A 14187-nucleotide genomic window follows, 5' to 3' on the forward strand; every position below is an offset into this window, starting at 1 on the left:
TCAACCTGAAGGTAAGTGTGACCTCTGAAGAGAACCGGAACTGGCATTTTGAGATTTGGAAAACAAATTGCTGCAAAGAGAAAACCTTTTTCATGAAGCAAGGAAAAGATGTTCCACTTTCTTCTCTATTTGTCTCGGATTCTCCAGAGGAGGCTAATGAAGATGCTGTGAGTTACTTTTTTTTATACAGAAGCTTAGAATAAATAGAAAGTCTCTATGCCACCTCTGAGAAAGATGACAAGCATGCAGTGTCTCTCAAATGATCTACTGTCATGAATCACAGAGTAAAAGGTTTATTGTCATGGCTGCAACAACCAAGTAAGAATTTAAAAAGTATTTAGTTAACCTACAGGAACACAAGCAGTTGTTCTGCCTTGCTTTTCACAGAAAGTCCACCCTAGAATTTGAATGATTTAATCCAATTCAAACGTGTCTGAGCACTAACTCATTTACAGCATACAGGACAGTGAATCAAACCTTTTGCCATGTATAATAGACAAGGTATTCTGAGCTGCTCCATCTATCATGAGTAGGAGCCTCTAGCTGTTTTTGTTTAACAAAGCATCAGTAGTAGAAAACTGCCATCCCCTAATCAAAGTGACTCTGAAAAGACCAGTTGGCTTTCAGTCGGAATGAAGCCTATATTGTCTTTTGTGATCATAAATCATACATGTGAATAGATCTTACAGTATGATTTAGCATTTGTTTAACCCAGAGATGTGGCTGACGCTTAAAGACAAAAACAATGAGCCTTTTGTATTAAAAAAAAGACAATAGATACTGCTGCTCCACTACATTCAAGTGTGTTGTGCTTCTGGCCGCACCCCAATCAGTGATGTCACAGCAGGTGTATTTCATCAAACGTCAAAGGCAAACACTTTGTGAGTCATCACTGGGGTGTGGTCAGAAGTGAGTCAAGCTTGAAAGTTTCCGCCCACATGGAGCAGTGCAGCAGCAGTTTTCTGCAGATTTATGTACTGGAGTCTCAATATGTGCTGCAACCAGTAGAGAGCAGCAGAGAGAATATTCCTCCTAGGTGTCTGCAAATAGCCAAAGAACATTCTGGTTGTTCCCTTGACACTTATACACAGGATAGTATGTATTAATCCCTTGAGCTGAGCATCCATATATAGGTGCAGCACAGCTGTTCAAGGAATGATGCACTAACACACAGATTACTGTTGGTTGTGTGATTGTTTGATTGTGAAATGGGTCATAGTGGGCACCCTTCCTCACCTTTTTCCTGAATGCTGAGAGGAGAACCACAGTGTAAACACAACACAAAAGGTCCATATTTCATGTGGGCATTACACAAAACTTACACAACCCAATACCTATACTTAAAGTTAAACATGAGTCACAGTGGCATATCCAACATTCAGAGTGGTTATCAACTCCAGAAATAAAATATGCACCAAGGCACTCGAGCATTAAGAAGGACGGGTCCTCAAGGATATAAATAGCTTCCATTATCCACTACACTCAGCCATGCGCCCTTATTGTGATGTATGTATGGTATTACATAAATACTTTACTACGTCTGGGTTATTTGAAAATAAAATATTGACCTATTCACATTAGTTTGGAAAGATGCCTTCAGTGGTGCCTCGGAGCATCCATAACTATGGGAAAACAACATGACTTTGGTGGGTAATGAGTTGTAGACTTTACGAGTATTACGTGAACGCATCATGACACTGTCAACTAGCCTAGCCGGCTAACTTGGCTAATCTGATTTATCGTCTCGGTTAAGCGCACGTAACGTTAGCCCACAGGGGATTACCATATTTCGTTTTCTATATCTAGTGTTTAACGCAAAAACTACCTGCAATTAAATAGCCACTTGTTTCGAGAATGGCATCGCTTGGGGAGCCCGTGCGGTTGGAAAGAGGTAAAGTTAATTGGCTAGCTAGTGTTAGCTTAGAAGTATTTGTTGTGATCCATGGCGACATTAAGCTAGTTTAGCGTTAGCCACACAGAGCTGGTGATTATCGGTACTTTGCGTATCGTTAGTGGGCCAATGATGTCCTGCTGATAGCCAGTGTTTCTGACTTTGACTAATATATATATGTTCTAGTCACCGAGCGAGAGTAACGATAGCTTTTACAGCTACATGGTTTTACTTAGCGCACTAGCTAACTCGCTAATACCAGTGACAACATACAGTAATAAATAGTTAACCCAGCTGGTTCGTTAACGGCTTCAACGTATGATAATTGGGGTTTCATGCACTCTTTTGCACAAGCTTGATCATGAGTAGGACATATTTACATAGCAGACTCAGTCTTTCTTTTAATAACAAGCTGACATTAGTTCATGCTGTGTCTGCTAATACAGTGTTTTTATTTAAACTAGCCCCAACACATGTACGTTAACGTTAACCTAGACTGAAGAAGAACATAAGAAACGTCAAAATATGTGAAACAATCTCTTTGCTTGTTGGTGAAACTGAAATGTTGAAGGAAGTTGTAGCTAATGATTTAAGCAGCCTACGTCACAGTAGCAGTTAGCACAGATTAACAGAATAATTACTTTTCTTCATTCTTTAATCGGAAAAATAACTATTAAAAATCCGTATTGTAATTTCACATATTTATTTTGACAGAGTAGCTGATAATGCCCCATCTCCCTGTGGTGGTAGAGGCAATTACTCAGTTAATGATATGTTAGCTTTGAAATGTACTAATATAGTATATCATTTAGCTATGTCCTCGCTGTGCTACTAATACGGGATTCATTTAGCGTATATCTTGTTTTGGAGTGTTCTATATTGTAAGTTGCTCTATTGACATGTGTAGTTTCTTAACAGTTTATTAGTATTCTTAATATTTTTTTATTTATGGTATGTTAACAGTGCAGTAAGCCAAGACAAGCTTCCTCACAGGGACAACGTATTTATCATCAGAACAAATGTAGTGCACGTCGAGGTAAATTCAATCTCAGACCAACTAAAGTCATGTCAACTGACAGCAGCGATCAGTAAATAGTTTGAACCATTCATTCAGTGGTAACAACAAGCATTTGCTAAGCTTATTCATAGTTACTTGCTTTTAAGCTGTACATTGATACAGATTTAGTACTGACATTAACACCGAGAACAGTCATTGTGAATGTCTCAATTTGCAGATATCAATGGAAACCCTGACAATGGTGTATGTGTGTTCTTGTTGACAGATATTAACCGTGCTGTCGAACTGCTTGATAAGCTCCAAAGGACGGGGGAAGTGCCTCCCCAGAAGCTGCAGGCGCTGCAGAGGGTCTTACAGAGTGAATTCTGTAACGCTGTCAGAGAAGTGAGACCTGTTGACTTTAGTATTTGTAAAACACTTAACTGTGAGATGGCGTTAGTTCACTTTTCTCGTCTGGTGTTAAACTAACGTGTTTTTAAAAACAAGGTTTGGTTAAGTGACTTTGTGTTCACCATTTGGAAATGTGGCAGCTGTTCCTGGGATGTGACAAAATATTGTCCAACAATGTCTCTTCAGGTTTATGAGCATGTGTATGAAACGGTGGACATCAACAGCAGCCCTGAGGTCAGGGCCAACGCCACAGCGAAGGTATACCCAACTCAAATAGCATCTTCTTCACATTTTATTTTCAGACCATTTGTTTTTTTAAATTACTTTAGTTGACACATCGCGTGTCGAGTGCATTTTCAATGGTTGAATAATACCACTTTGTTCATTTGTAGGCAACTGTGGCAGCTTTTGCAGCAAGTGAGGGACACTCACATCCACGTGTCGTGGAACTGCCCAAAACAGAAGAAGGCCTGGGTTTCAATATAATGGGTGGAAAGGAGCAAAACTCACCTATATATATCTCACGGATCATCCCAGGAGGCATCGCTGACCGACATGGAGGCCTGAAGAGAGGCGACCAGCTTCTCTCTGTCAATGGGGTGGTACGTTCACTTCATAGCATCAACACTTACTCCAGGATGTTACAAGTGAAGCTTTAGCATGACGCACACTTCAGATGATCTTTTTGTAAACTGGGCTTCATTATTCACCAGGTGATAAACTAAACACTTGAGCAAAAGATTTACTTCTACACTTCAAGTCAGGTTATATTTAATTTTTATAGCTTCATAATATCATAAATCACAAATTCGCCTCAAAGGACTTTACAATCTGCACAGCAGAGGACACCCTGTGTTCTTAGGCTCTCTCCAAAGTTCACCTCTGCTTCTTTAGCATACAGCCGAGTTAAACTTTAACTTGCCACCAAAGTTGGACTGAGGTGTCTCCAGAAATCAGGTAACAGAGATCATTTTCATCATCATGTTGGTGATGATGTTGTTATTTTCAACAGTCCCTTTGCACAAAGCAGATGTCAGAAGAACTAAATCTAGAGTTTTTTTCAGTGTTGCTATGGAGCAATGTTTTTAGCAGATTTGTCAGTGGGGATATTCAAACATTCCCCCGTGTGTGTAGGTGACGCATATTCAGTCCTGCTCATGGTGTTACACTATTCCACTAGGTGGTTGTAAGCATCACCAATAAAAGCAGAGGAGAAGACTGATAGAAAAGCAAATATGGATGTAAACGATAAAGGTTTCAAATCCTTCTGAGAATTGCTGCCTCTAAGAATGGTTTATGAGGAAGGGAATTGCAGTCAACTTGTTTTATAGGCTTTAATAATAAACGCAATGTGTTTTGTTGAGAATTTAAACATACAGTTATTTGTTTAACAAAAACTCCACACGGCAGCACTCTGCAGATGTACTTGGTTAGTTTAAAATTCCAGGATCAGCTAATAACAATCATCTGATTGTTGTACAACATAAACAGATTTTGTTTATTGCTCAGTTTATTCTCCCTTTAAAATGTCCAAATTACAAATGTTTATATGGAAAAGTTGAACCAGGCTACCAAACCTTATGATAGTTTTATAGTCACTCCAGTTCCTATAAAGCATTGAGGTTATTGTTTCTTCCATAGGTTACGACATAACGTGTTACTGAACAATTGCCCACTGTGCATTGCTTTTTGGATTACGAAGCTATACAAACAGTGGACTTTACAGCGGTTGGTATTCCTCTCTGTGATTAAGATGTTACAGCATGTTTCTGTGTTTTTTCCCCAGAGTGTGGAAGGTGAGCACCATGAGAAAGCTGTGGAACTCCTCAAAGCAGCTCAGGGCTCAGTGAAGCTGGTAGTAAGGTACACCCCCAAAGTCCTCGAGGAAATGGAGTCACGCTTTGAGAAAATGAGGTCGGCGAAGCGCCGGCAACAGAACAACTACCCCCAGTAGGATTTATCTGTGTTGATGCCCAGCTCCCATGTCTCTCCTCCTCTAGCCTTCTGGCCATGTATTCTGGTCTCTCTCTTTTTTTTATCTCCCTGCCCCAAAAAATGCTTCACACACAAACACACACGTTTTTAGTTCCAGTTCCTACTCTCATATACTGTACATCGTGCTTCTACCCTTTTCTGTAGCATTTTTTAATATTTGCCATTGTTACACTGGACACTACAACTCTAGACAAACGTTATAATGATCATGATTGTCAGTGTAGGTGGTCACTCACACGTGTGCATTATTTTTGAATTGACAATTTGAATGCAACTCTGAATGCTTTTGAGACCAACTACACAATTCCTTTAAATGGAAAGGTAGTGTTTTTAATTCTTTTATCACAGCCACTACCAAGTGCCTCAGGGCAAGCATGTTTATCTTATGTACTGTGTTCACCGTTATGTTTTTACTTTTAATGGTTTAAAGTCAAGTACTGGTAATTAAATGCTTGTGGCAGGAATTACTAAATCCTTTGCATCTGTTATTTTCAAAGATTCAAATTTATATAAATACATGGTGGCATTTGTAGAAACCCTTTAATTGTGCAAACTCAGAAAAGGTGCAGTTTTATTTGTATTGCCGCTCTACGGGCAATGTCTGGAGAAGGGAAGCTTTGGAGGAGTTGATAAATGTTTTAATTCGTGAAAAAGAAACGGCTATATGCCGGATAATAAGGGAAACCACTGAAAGGACCCTTCAAAACAAAAATGATGGATTATCTATTTTTCTCTGGGCTTACATTTATAGATTTCTAACGTCATACCACACTATAAATAGCTCAGCAGGCACTGTAAGTGATGTAATGGGGTCTCAGCAACTTTTGAACTAAATTGCTGCCGCCACAGACTCACATTTCTACTTTTAATAAAGTAATAAACCTTCATAAGCAAATACTTGCTGTCAGCATGACATGAGATAAAAACCTGTTCAGCTTCTGTTTAACTTGTCTTGACATAAATCAGGAATGTACTGTAGGTCATGTTATTCTTCTTTTTACCAGCTACAGTAGTCAGTTACTGAACATCTGTCTTTGGAATATCAAACAATCTCTGTGGTCACAATAATGCCTAATGTGAGCTGATGATATACAGCTACTTCATATTCAGACTTTACACCGTGTTTAAGGGATGATGCTGTAAATCTGCTGCATTGGCATATTTTATTTTTCTGTCAGTTTTTAACATTTTGTTTAACAACATCTTGCAGAACAAAGGTGTTTCTTAAATGAAACCTTCACTGGTAGTCATTGACATCTTTAACTGGTGCTGGGCTCAGACTAAAAACAAGAGTACTCCCATACTTTTAATAACTTATTAATACGTTAAAACTGTTTCTGTCACTACAGACTGATTTCTGTATCTTTTTGTCATCGTTCTTTTATCATCACCAACAGTCTTTGCTCCATTAAAGCCAACACTTTAATGGCACCTATGTACTTTGTATGTCATGTACAAATGGCACAATATTTTAACAATGAGAATGATATGACATTTTGTTACTGAATACTGCCAAACATTCAACTTCCTGACAGGCAGGTTTAAGCAGGCTAATGTCAAAACAGTGTGAATGTACAGTATGTGTAGACCTTCCTCCCATATTTACAACACTTACAAAGTTCTTCTTTTATAGTTTTAAAGTGTTTGCTGAGTGCATGTTTAGCTATAATATGGATGTTCCTTATTATGATGGGGAATATTAATGCTTTTAAAAAACCTTTCCTCGTGGAGAAGCTCAAATCCTACACTTATGTCTACATGCAACATGTGAAACAAGTCTGCAAGTCATGGTTTTCTTTTAAGCATTTTATTATTCAAACAAAAATGAGACTTTTCTTGCTTTCCCAGCGAGGGTAAAAGTAATAAGTTTCAGTATAAATGGCTGTTGGAGGAACAACTAAATATGTGCGTCTCAGGACCAACACATCCCATCATTGAGACAGGACAGTAGTGAAGATAGATTTGATGTGCGTCACTGAAGTAGCGTTAGATGGATGGTGGATAAAGTAACAAACACATGGCACCAATTGCTTGTGTAGCTGAGTGTTAAGTTATCCACCATCTATTAACATCCAGTTAAACTAAATAATAGTTAGAATAATTGGAACTAAAATGGCTGTTTGCTAAAGTTAACTTCAGAGCAAACAAATCACTCTTTGTTTTTTTTTCTTTTGTTTGTTACAGTCGCTACATAATGTCCATTGTTAAATGTCAGGTTTTCTCTTCACTCGAGTCAGTGGGAGGCATCTTTGCCGGATTACTTTAAATATTGCAAGACAAAAGTGATGATACACACAGAGCACATAGCCTGTTCCATTGTAGTGTGTGTGTGCTCCCTGTAATCCATTACTCCTCTAAGAAAAATGCAGAATTTTGGAACACGGTATAAAATAAAACAAGCGCACTGCAAAAAATGGATGCAAAATCAATTATCTATGCAAAGTCATTTAACAAACTTTGGAAATATCCTGTAATGGTGCGAAATAGTTTTCATTTTACTGCAGAATGTTAATGGCCATCACTGCTTTAAGGCTGTGTGGACAAATGTCTCAGTTTAGGAACGCTGCACTCAGACACATTGGAGTTAAATTGTCTTATGAGACATTTACAATGTTTGTAACATTCTCATATTGATCATCAAAGTAGTTGCAGTGAAAGTCTCCATTTGACATTAGCCTCGCTGTCTAATTATTGATGGTCGGGATGTGAACGTGTGGTTAGCAATAGACCATTCCATAGGCTACTGTGAGCATACTTTAGTTTTGAGGCAGAGAGTCTGGGTGTACATAGAAGTCGAAATGTCTTAATATAATGTATTGATTGTTTTATTCAACACTAGCTAGCTAGATCCACTGCTTACACACATGAATAGTAAATCAGGAAAACATGTAATGAGACTTGGTATTGATACTGCACAGTCACACTCACCACTGAATGTCACTGACCATTTGTCTAACTTGGTTGCAAATGTTTGTGAAGTACCTTTCAAGTTTCTACCAGTTTCCCTTGTCTATATATTGGAATGGTCAATAGAGTATTTTTTATAATAGCTTTCTTTTGATATTTTTCTCAAGTTTTATAAGTGATTTTCCTAAAAACAAATACCAGGAATAATGGGTACTTCCATTTTGACTGCAGTGTACCAGGGCCATGTCAGCAAAGTGTCTCTTAAAGCAGCGCTGCTGTTGGAGATGAGCTGTCCGACATCAGCCCTTCTTTTCTGAGGTCTGAACTGATTTGTCTTTTCTTTCTAGTACCAAGACCAAACTTGCAACATTTGTGAAAACTTTGATAATGTTTTGAAATAATTGAGTCTGTGCTTGTTTAGGAGTATTACCTGTAGGCTATGTTGTGTTATTTTGTGTTCTGGTTTCTTACGCAGTTTACTGTGTTACATTGATGTGGAATGTACAATGTTGTGATGTAGAATAAAAAAACAGTTGGACTAAAGACTAAATAAACTGCTTAAATATTTGACTTCTGGTGGTTTTTTTGACTCTATATTTATTTAATTTTTTAGGCTCAATAACATTGGAAACAACCACCAAAGGCAGTCAAAGCGTAGAGCGGACACTTGTGATCCCATCCCTTCATAATCAAAACAATAAGATGTTTATGGGCATGTCTCTTATCGTTTATTACAGGTCATGTTCCAAACATGTAATACTTATAGAAGATGCAATTACAGGCTGCAAAAAAGTCTACACTCTTCATGTCTGACACATACTGTAAGTGTTTATGGAAAATCTGCATCAAGAGCATGAACAGTCACACGGTAAGAGCTCTTTCTAGTGTCGAGTGAAATGTTACATTTTAGCTGTCAAATACTGTTGGAGGACTAGAACCCAGGAATGAGTCTGCAGTTTTGCACCACCGGTTCCTTTGTCTCAGAGTGAATGTTTTTTTTTAACCGTTTTTTGATTAGATGACTAAAATAAGGTCTGTGGTTAACATAAGCTCAAGAGATTTAAAAATGTTGCTCTACAATGTAAAATACATCAGTAAATACCCCCTGACAGCAGCTTGAATGATGTGTATCTATGTTATTGGTTTCTTGGACAGTGATTGGAACCTTTCAATAATGCTTTTTTTTGTACCCCTTGTCTTTATTGTATCAAGTATAATATAATGGAATTACATGGAACAAACCTTTTAATAACATTTTAATATCCCTACATAGATGTATAAAAATACAAAAATGTCCCATAATAATTTCAAATAAATAGACATGAATACAAATGAAGTTTAAATGCAACATTCAGATTAATATATCTTGTATTTCACAGCTTTTTTCTATTTAGGTTTTTTAATAGAAATAGAGCTGTGGTGGTTTTCTGTATTTTTTTGATAATATTCTACATCTATTGTAGGAAACCATTGTTGGGTTGTGTAGAGGTTTACAATAACGCTGCATGACTGCACTATAAGATATCAGCATTCTCTATGTGTATGTTGATAATAAACACTCAGCCCTAGAAACTGGCACAGTATGCACTACACTCTCTGGAACAGCAGGTGGCGGTGTACCCGTTGTCTGACTTTTATTAAACACGAAGAAGAAGAAAAGGTTTCTTTCGCCTTCGTCGCGTAACGTAACTTCCTTTCTATCCGTGCTAACCTCGAAGTGTACACGCGTTCACCGTCTAGCTCAAGTGAGTGTGTTTTAAAGATATAATAAATGTATTTATCACGGGAAGAACACGCATGTTATTGATATAAATAAGTACACCATCACCTCCTGTAGCTGGAAAGTATGAAAGAGCGACATTTTAGCGATATTATCTCATTTCCAACACCGCAACGTCTCTGGCGGCTAGGTTAGCTACCATTAGCTAATGTTACCGGCACTGAAGAACACGCCGCCACATGGGTGTAAAAACTAGTATTTCTTTAACACGTTTTAAACGAACATTTGTCTTATAAAATCCAACATTTTTCACTACAGATCTATACTTAATAGCTAATAAAATGGAGTTCACACCGTGAAGTCCAGTCTCAATAGATGCTCTTATTTTTAACCCGGGTATATGTATATATATTTTTTTATACATAACCAGAAAACCCAGTATTACGGTGTTTTGAGACATACAAATGTCTTCAACTCCAGCGTTTTGTCGTTACAATCTGGTGGGTTTAAAATGATATGCGATGTAACGCATAACGTTAGCTATAAAGAATAAGAAAACTCAAATTGGAAGAATATGCTGCTTGACAGTATTACTGTCACGTGCGGAGTCGAGGGTTCGATCAGAAAGGTTTTGCAGTTGGCAACAAAAGATGCCTGGTCTGGTTTTTGATAATAAAGGTGCCTCTAAGTACTTCATTTTGTATATTGTCACATTCATGGTTTTAATGTTGATCGTCAATATGTTGATTTAAGAAGTCTAAATATGTAAGAATTTAATAAATGTATGATGTGGTTACTTTAACTTAAATTATTTTTGTCTTATGTTGAAAAGTTGCTGTTGTTGTTTCTGGTCAGTGATGTCCATAAGCACATCTGCTCCCTGTTTGAACCTTCCTGGTTATTGTTTTTTGCAGGATGCGTTACGTTGCTGCTTACCTTCTCGCTGCCCTGAGTGGCAATGGCAGCCCTGCAGCCAAGGATATCAAGAAGATCCTAGAAAGTGTTGGCATTGAGGCCGATGACACCCGCCTGGACAAGGTACAGAGCGTCCTGCACTCAACTGTGTGTGTCTGGTGTTGTGGCAGCAGTTCTTGTACCAGTGGCTAGTCATTGCCTTTGTGATATTCACACATTTGATATCTCTCAACAGGTCATTTCTGAGCTCCAAGGCAAGAATGTGGAGGAGGTGATCGCCACAGGTGAGTGTTCGTCAGTCCGGTTGTGTCTGTGTAGCAATTAATTAAGATTTTAGTTTTAAATAAACCGTTTTCTTAATGTCATTACTGTAAAAATAAAAATGTAATTGAGGCAACATGTTAATTTCCATGAGCTAAGATTAAACGAGCTATGTCAGAGTATTACTAACAAAATTGCCCGATTATATCTAGTGATAACATACTGTGTCTGACCTGTTCTGTGTCTGGCTGCAGTGTCAATGTGATCACCCGATCTTATGTCTGCCAACTTGTGTCTCCTCAGGTTACGGTAAACTGGCCAGCGTGCCAGCAGGTGGCGCTGTAGCCGTTGCCACCTCTGCGGCTGTTGGCTCAGGTGGAGCTGCTGCCCCTGCAGGTGAGCGTTGCAGTTTAGCACCTTGTTTGTCACCGCCAACGACCCTTGGCACACGGTGCCTTTTTCTACACCTCGTATGTTAACATGATTACATTCAGCCAAATCAGTTGGGCATCAATACTTTTTCCTGAAATCAAATTTGACAAATGGACAGAATGGACCTGGTGGGTACAAGTCACCTTGGTAATCTGTCAAAAACTATTTAAATTCATGGGACATTAGTGCTTTGAACTTGTTATACTTTGCATATTTGATAGAAAAGGATGTGACTTCACACAATTTGTCATGTAATGACATAGATGTTAATGATTGCTTGAATTAACAGTGACCTCATGAGCGTAGCTGTTTAAATATGTTATGGTGACTATAGCAGGAAATAATATGAAGTGCTTTTTGTTTTACAGCTGAGGAGGAGAAGAAGGAAGAGAAAGAGGAGTCTGAGGGGTCCGATGACGACATGGGATTCGGCCTGTTCGACTAAACCTTTTCAAAAAATAATAAAATTTATAAAAAAAACACCAAACTATTTGAATTTCTTTTTCACTGCAGAATGACATGGTACACCAAGTGATCCTGGTATTAAGTAGGGTATGAAAAGGTGTGTCGCTGTTGAGGTACAGTGTGTGCTGCCTCCTCTGAAAGATAATAAAACAGCCACCTCTAACTTAAGTGTTTTAAATGTGTGAAAGTCAGAAATTAATTTGACTAGATTATGCACATTCAGCACTATTTCAAGTAATTGTGCTGTAGCACACCAGAGTAACTACCAAACATGTAGCTTGTTATTGACTCATAAATTATGTAATCGAGCCTAAAGATCAGCAGATGCCACATGTTTTGCACCTTACATTAAATAAGATGTGGCCCTCTATTTCATGTATTGTTTATAAAAAATTTTAATTATCCATGGGATCTATGTTGATCCCTTCACTATGCTTATACTTGCATTACTTACTGCTGTGGTTAAACAATCAAACACATGCAGGTGACCTGCTGGTCCGTAGTCATTTCTACGCTGTGGGTTCAGGTGACTGGTCGCCAAATGTATTTAAAGTAAACTGGCTTTGAAGTAAAATTGAAGGTTCACTATTTACAAAAACGTATGTAGTCTTACAGGTTGCCTAGAAAAATCCAATTACAAAATGCATTCATAAGAATCAAAAGAAAATGTTGTACTACAAAACAGCGATCAGTGAAATCAGGTTTCTAGTGTTCAGTGAAACTGATAAAGAGAAGAGAAAACCTTCACTTTAAAGTTTTACTCGGGTCAAACCAAGTCACCAAGTGCTTCCAATTCATGTGGTTCAAAGGTCAACATCCTGGATGTCAATTATTTACAACAGCATCAAAACAAATAAATAATTATTTCAATAGTGTGAATTCTTGACAAGCACTTCCTCCTCTTATTATTATTATCCCACAGTGGCTCACAAAACCATTTCACTACAGTAGACAATGACAGAGTTACTAAAATCACACTTCAATGTATACTCTTACAGCCAAAAATGCTGTGGGTATTTTTGTTTGAACTGTACTCACCGGCAGTGCTTTTCAGAAGACACAATGCCTACAAATCCTTTCTCCTACGCTAACACTGGCAGGCCCTAAATATAAAATATCTGATAGATGGATCTTGGGGGTGATGTAAGACTTAGCTTACAAAAGGTACTGCGTCCTGTTACAAGGCAAGAAACAACTCTTACTGTGTTGTTCATAGTGTATATATAGTCAAATACAGAACATCACTTTATTTTACTTTGTGACCTCCACCTCTTACTAAACCCACACACACTCATTCAAATGTAAACCGTTAACACATATGGGGATCTCTGAGTACAGCATAGAGCCAAAGTCCCGCCCACCTATGAACCTGCCAGAATTTAATTTAGGAATATGTACAACAGGACCCGTTTTCAAAACAGGGCTTAAAATCAGATAATAAAGAAGGACCCGGTCTGTGATATCGTGCTTTACTTTATGGACATTTCCCAAAAAGAGTACCACAAACCAACTGCCACACGGTGGGCCTGTGAACCTGGGGTTTTGGTGCCCAGTGACAGTTGCCCACTTGGTAATCTAGCCTTGTGAAAGATGGAACAAGTTTAAACCACACAGTTACACGATGACCTTTGAATATGGTAACTTAGACAGTATGTCCCAATAAGCCAATTAGTCATGTGTGTGACTATAAGGCTTACTTCATCTCCAACTTTTGGAGTTTTCCAATGAGCTGAGTCATGTCGTGTTCAGCATGGTAGCTGTGTGTGTACTTTATGTTGAAGATCTGAGGATAGAGGATGTTGTATGCTGTAGATATTGTTAGTCATCTGCTCTGATATAAACTTGTGATTTTGGTCTATACAAATACACTTGATCCCTTTGTTCCGCTCTAATGCTTCTAGAAGTGGTCCTTGGGCTGAAAGGCTTCTTTTAGAGTCTCATATTATTTGTATTGGTACATTGGAAGGTCACCAATCAGATGTTTTCAATAAATAATCTTAATCAGCAAGTAATATAATGTTAACCGTCAGATAAATCTAGTTGAGTCAAAATATCTTCCCACAGGAATATAATCATCTTGGAAGAAGTACCCAGAATTTTACTTAAGTTAATTTAGCAAAAACACTGTGTATAAATACTCATTAATACTGTATACTCTACAAGTAAAATGACATTAAGTAGTATTAAGTATTA

General features: G+C 38.0%; 2 protein-coding genes across 2 annotated transcripts; both read left to right on the forward strand.

The window, feature by feature from the left end:
* The first annotated feature begins 1752 nt into the window (after window positions 1–1752).
* On the forward strand, window positions 1753–8771 carry lin7c (lin-7 homolog C (C. elegans)). The gene is made up of 5 exons (XM_079158379.1): window positions 1753–1891; window positions 3175–3293; window positions 3486–3557; window positions 3692–3901; window positions 5086–8771. The coding sequence occupies exons 1-5, from the start codon at window positions 1855–1857 to the stop codon at window positions 5251–5253; spliced, it is 606 nt and encodes a 201-aa protein (XP_079014505.1). The 5' UTR covers window positions 1753–1854; the 3' UTR covers window positions 5254–8771.
* A 1124-nt stretch (window positions 8772–9895) lies between these two features.
* LOC306696028 (large ribosomal subunit protein P2-like) lies at window positions 9896–12016 on the forward strand. Its single transcript, XM_079159512.1, has 5 exons — window positions 9896–9946; window positions 10836–10959; window positions 11072–11120; window positions 11401–11493; window positions 11898–12016. Exons 2-5 carry the CDS (start codon window positions 10837–10839, stop codon window positions 11972–11974), a joined length of 342 nt encoding a protein of 113 aa, XP_079015638.1. The 5' UTR covers window positions 9896–9946; window position 10836; the 3' UTR covers window positions 11975–12016.
* The last annotated feature ends 2171 nt before the right edge of the window (window positions 12017–14187 follow it).

Source organism: Pholis gunnellus (genome assembly GCF_910591455.1).
Source record: "Pholis gunnellus genome assembly, chromosome: 1".
Lineage (NCBI taxonomy): Eukaryota > Metazoa > Chordata > Actinopteri > Perciformes > Pholidae > Pholis > Pholis gunnellus.

Bases quoted from the DNA above. Each gene is read 5' to 3' on its own strand.
- LOC306696028 (XM_079159512.1), top strand. From the start codon at position 10,837: ATGCGTTACGTTGCTGCTTACCTTCTCGCTGCCCTGAGTGGCAATGGC. The intron at 10,960-11,071 runs GTACAGAGCGTC...ATCTCTCAACAG, and splicing joins ATGACACCCGCCTGGACAAG to GTCATTTCTGAGCTCCAAGG. The intron at 11,121-11,400 runs GTGAGTGTTCGT...GTGTCTCCTCAG, and splicing joins GGAGGAGGTGATCGCCACAG to GTTACGGTAAACTGGCCAGC.
- lin7c (XM_079158379.1), top strand. From the start codon at position 1,855: ATGGCATCGCTTGGGGAGCCCGTGCGGTTGGAAAGAG. The intron at 1,892-3,174 runs GTAAAGTTAATT...TCTTGTTGACAG, and splicing joins GCCCGTGCGGTTGGAAAGAG to ATATTAACCGTGCTGTCGAA. The intron at 3,558-3,691 runs GTATACCCAACT...GTTCATTTGTAG, and splicing joins GGGCCAACGCCACAGCGAAG to GCAACTGTGGCAGCTTTTGC.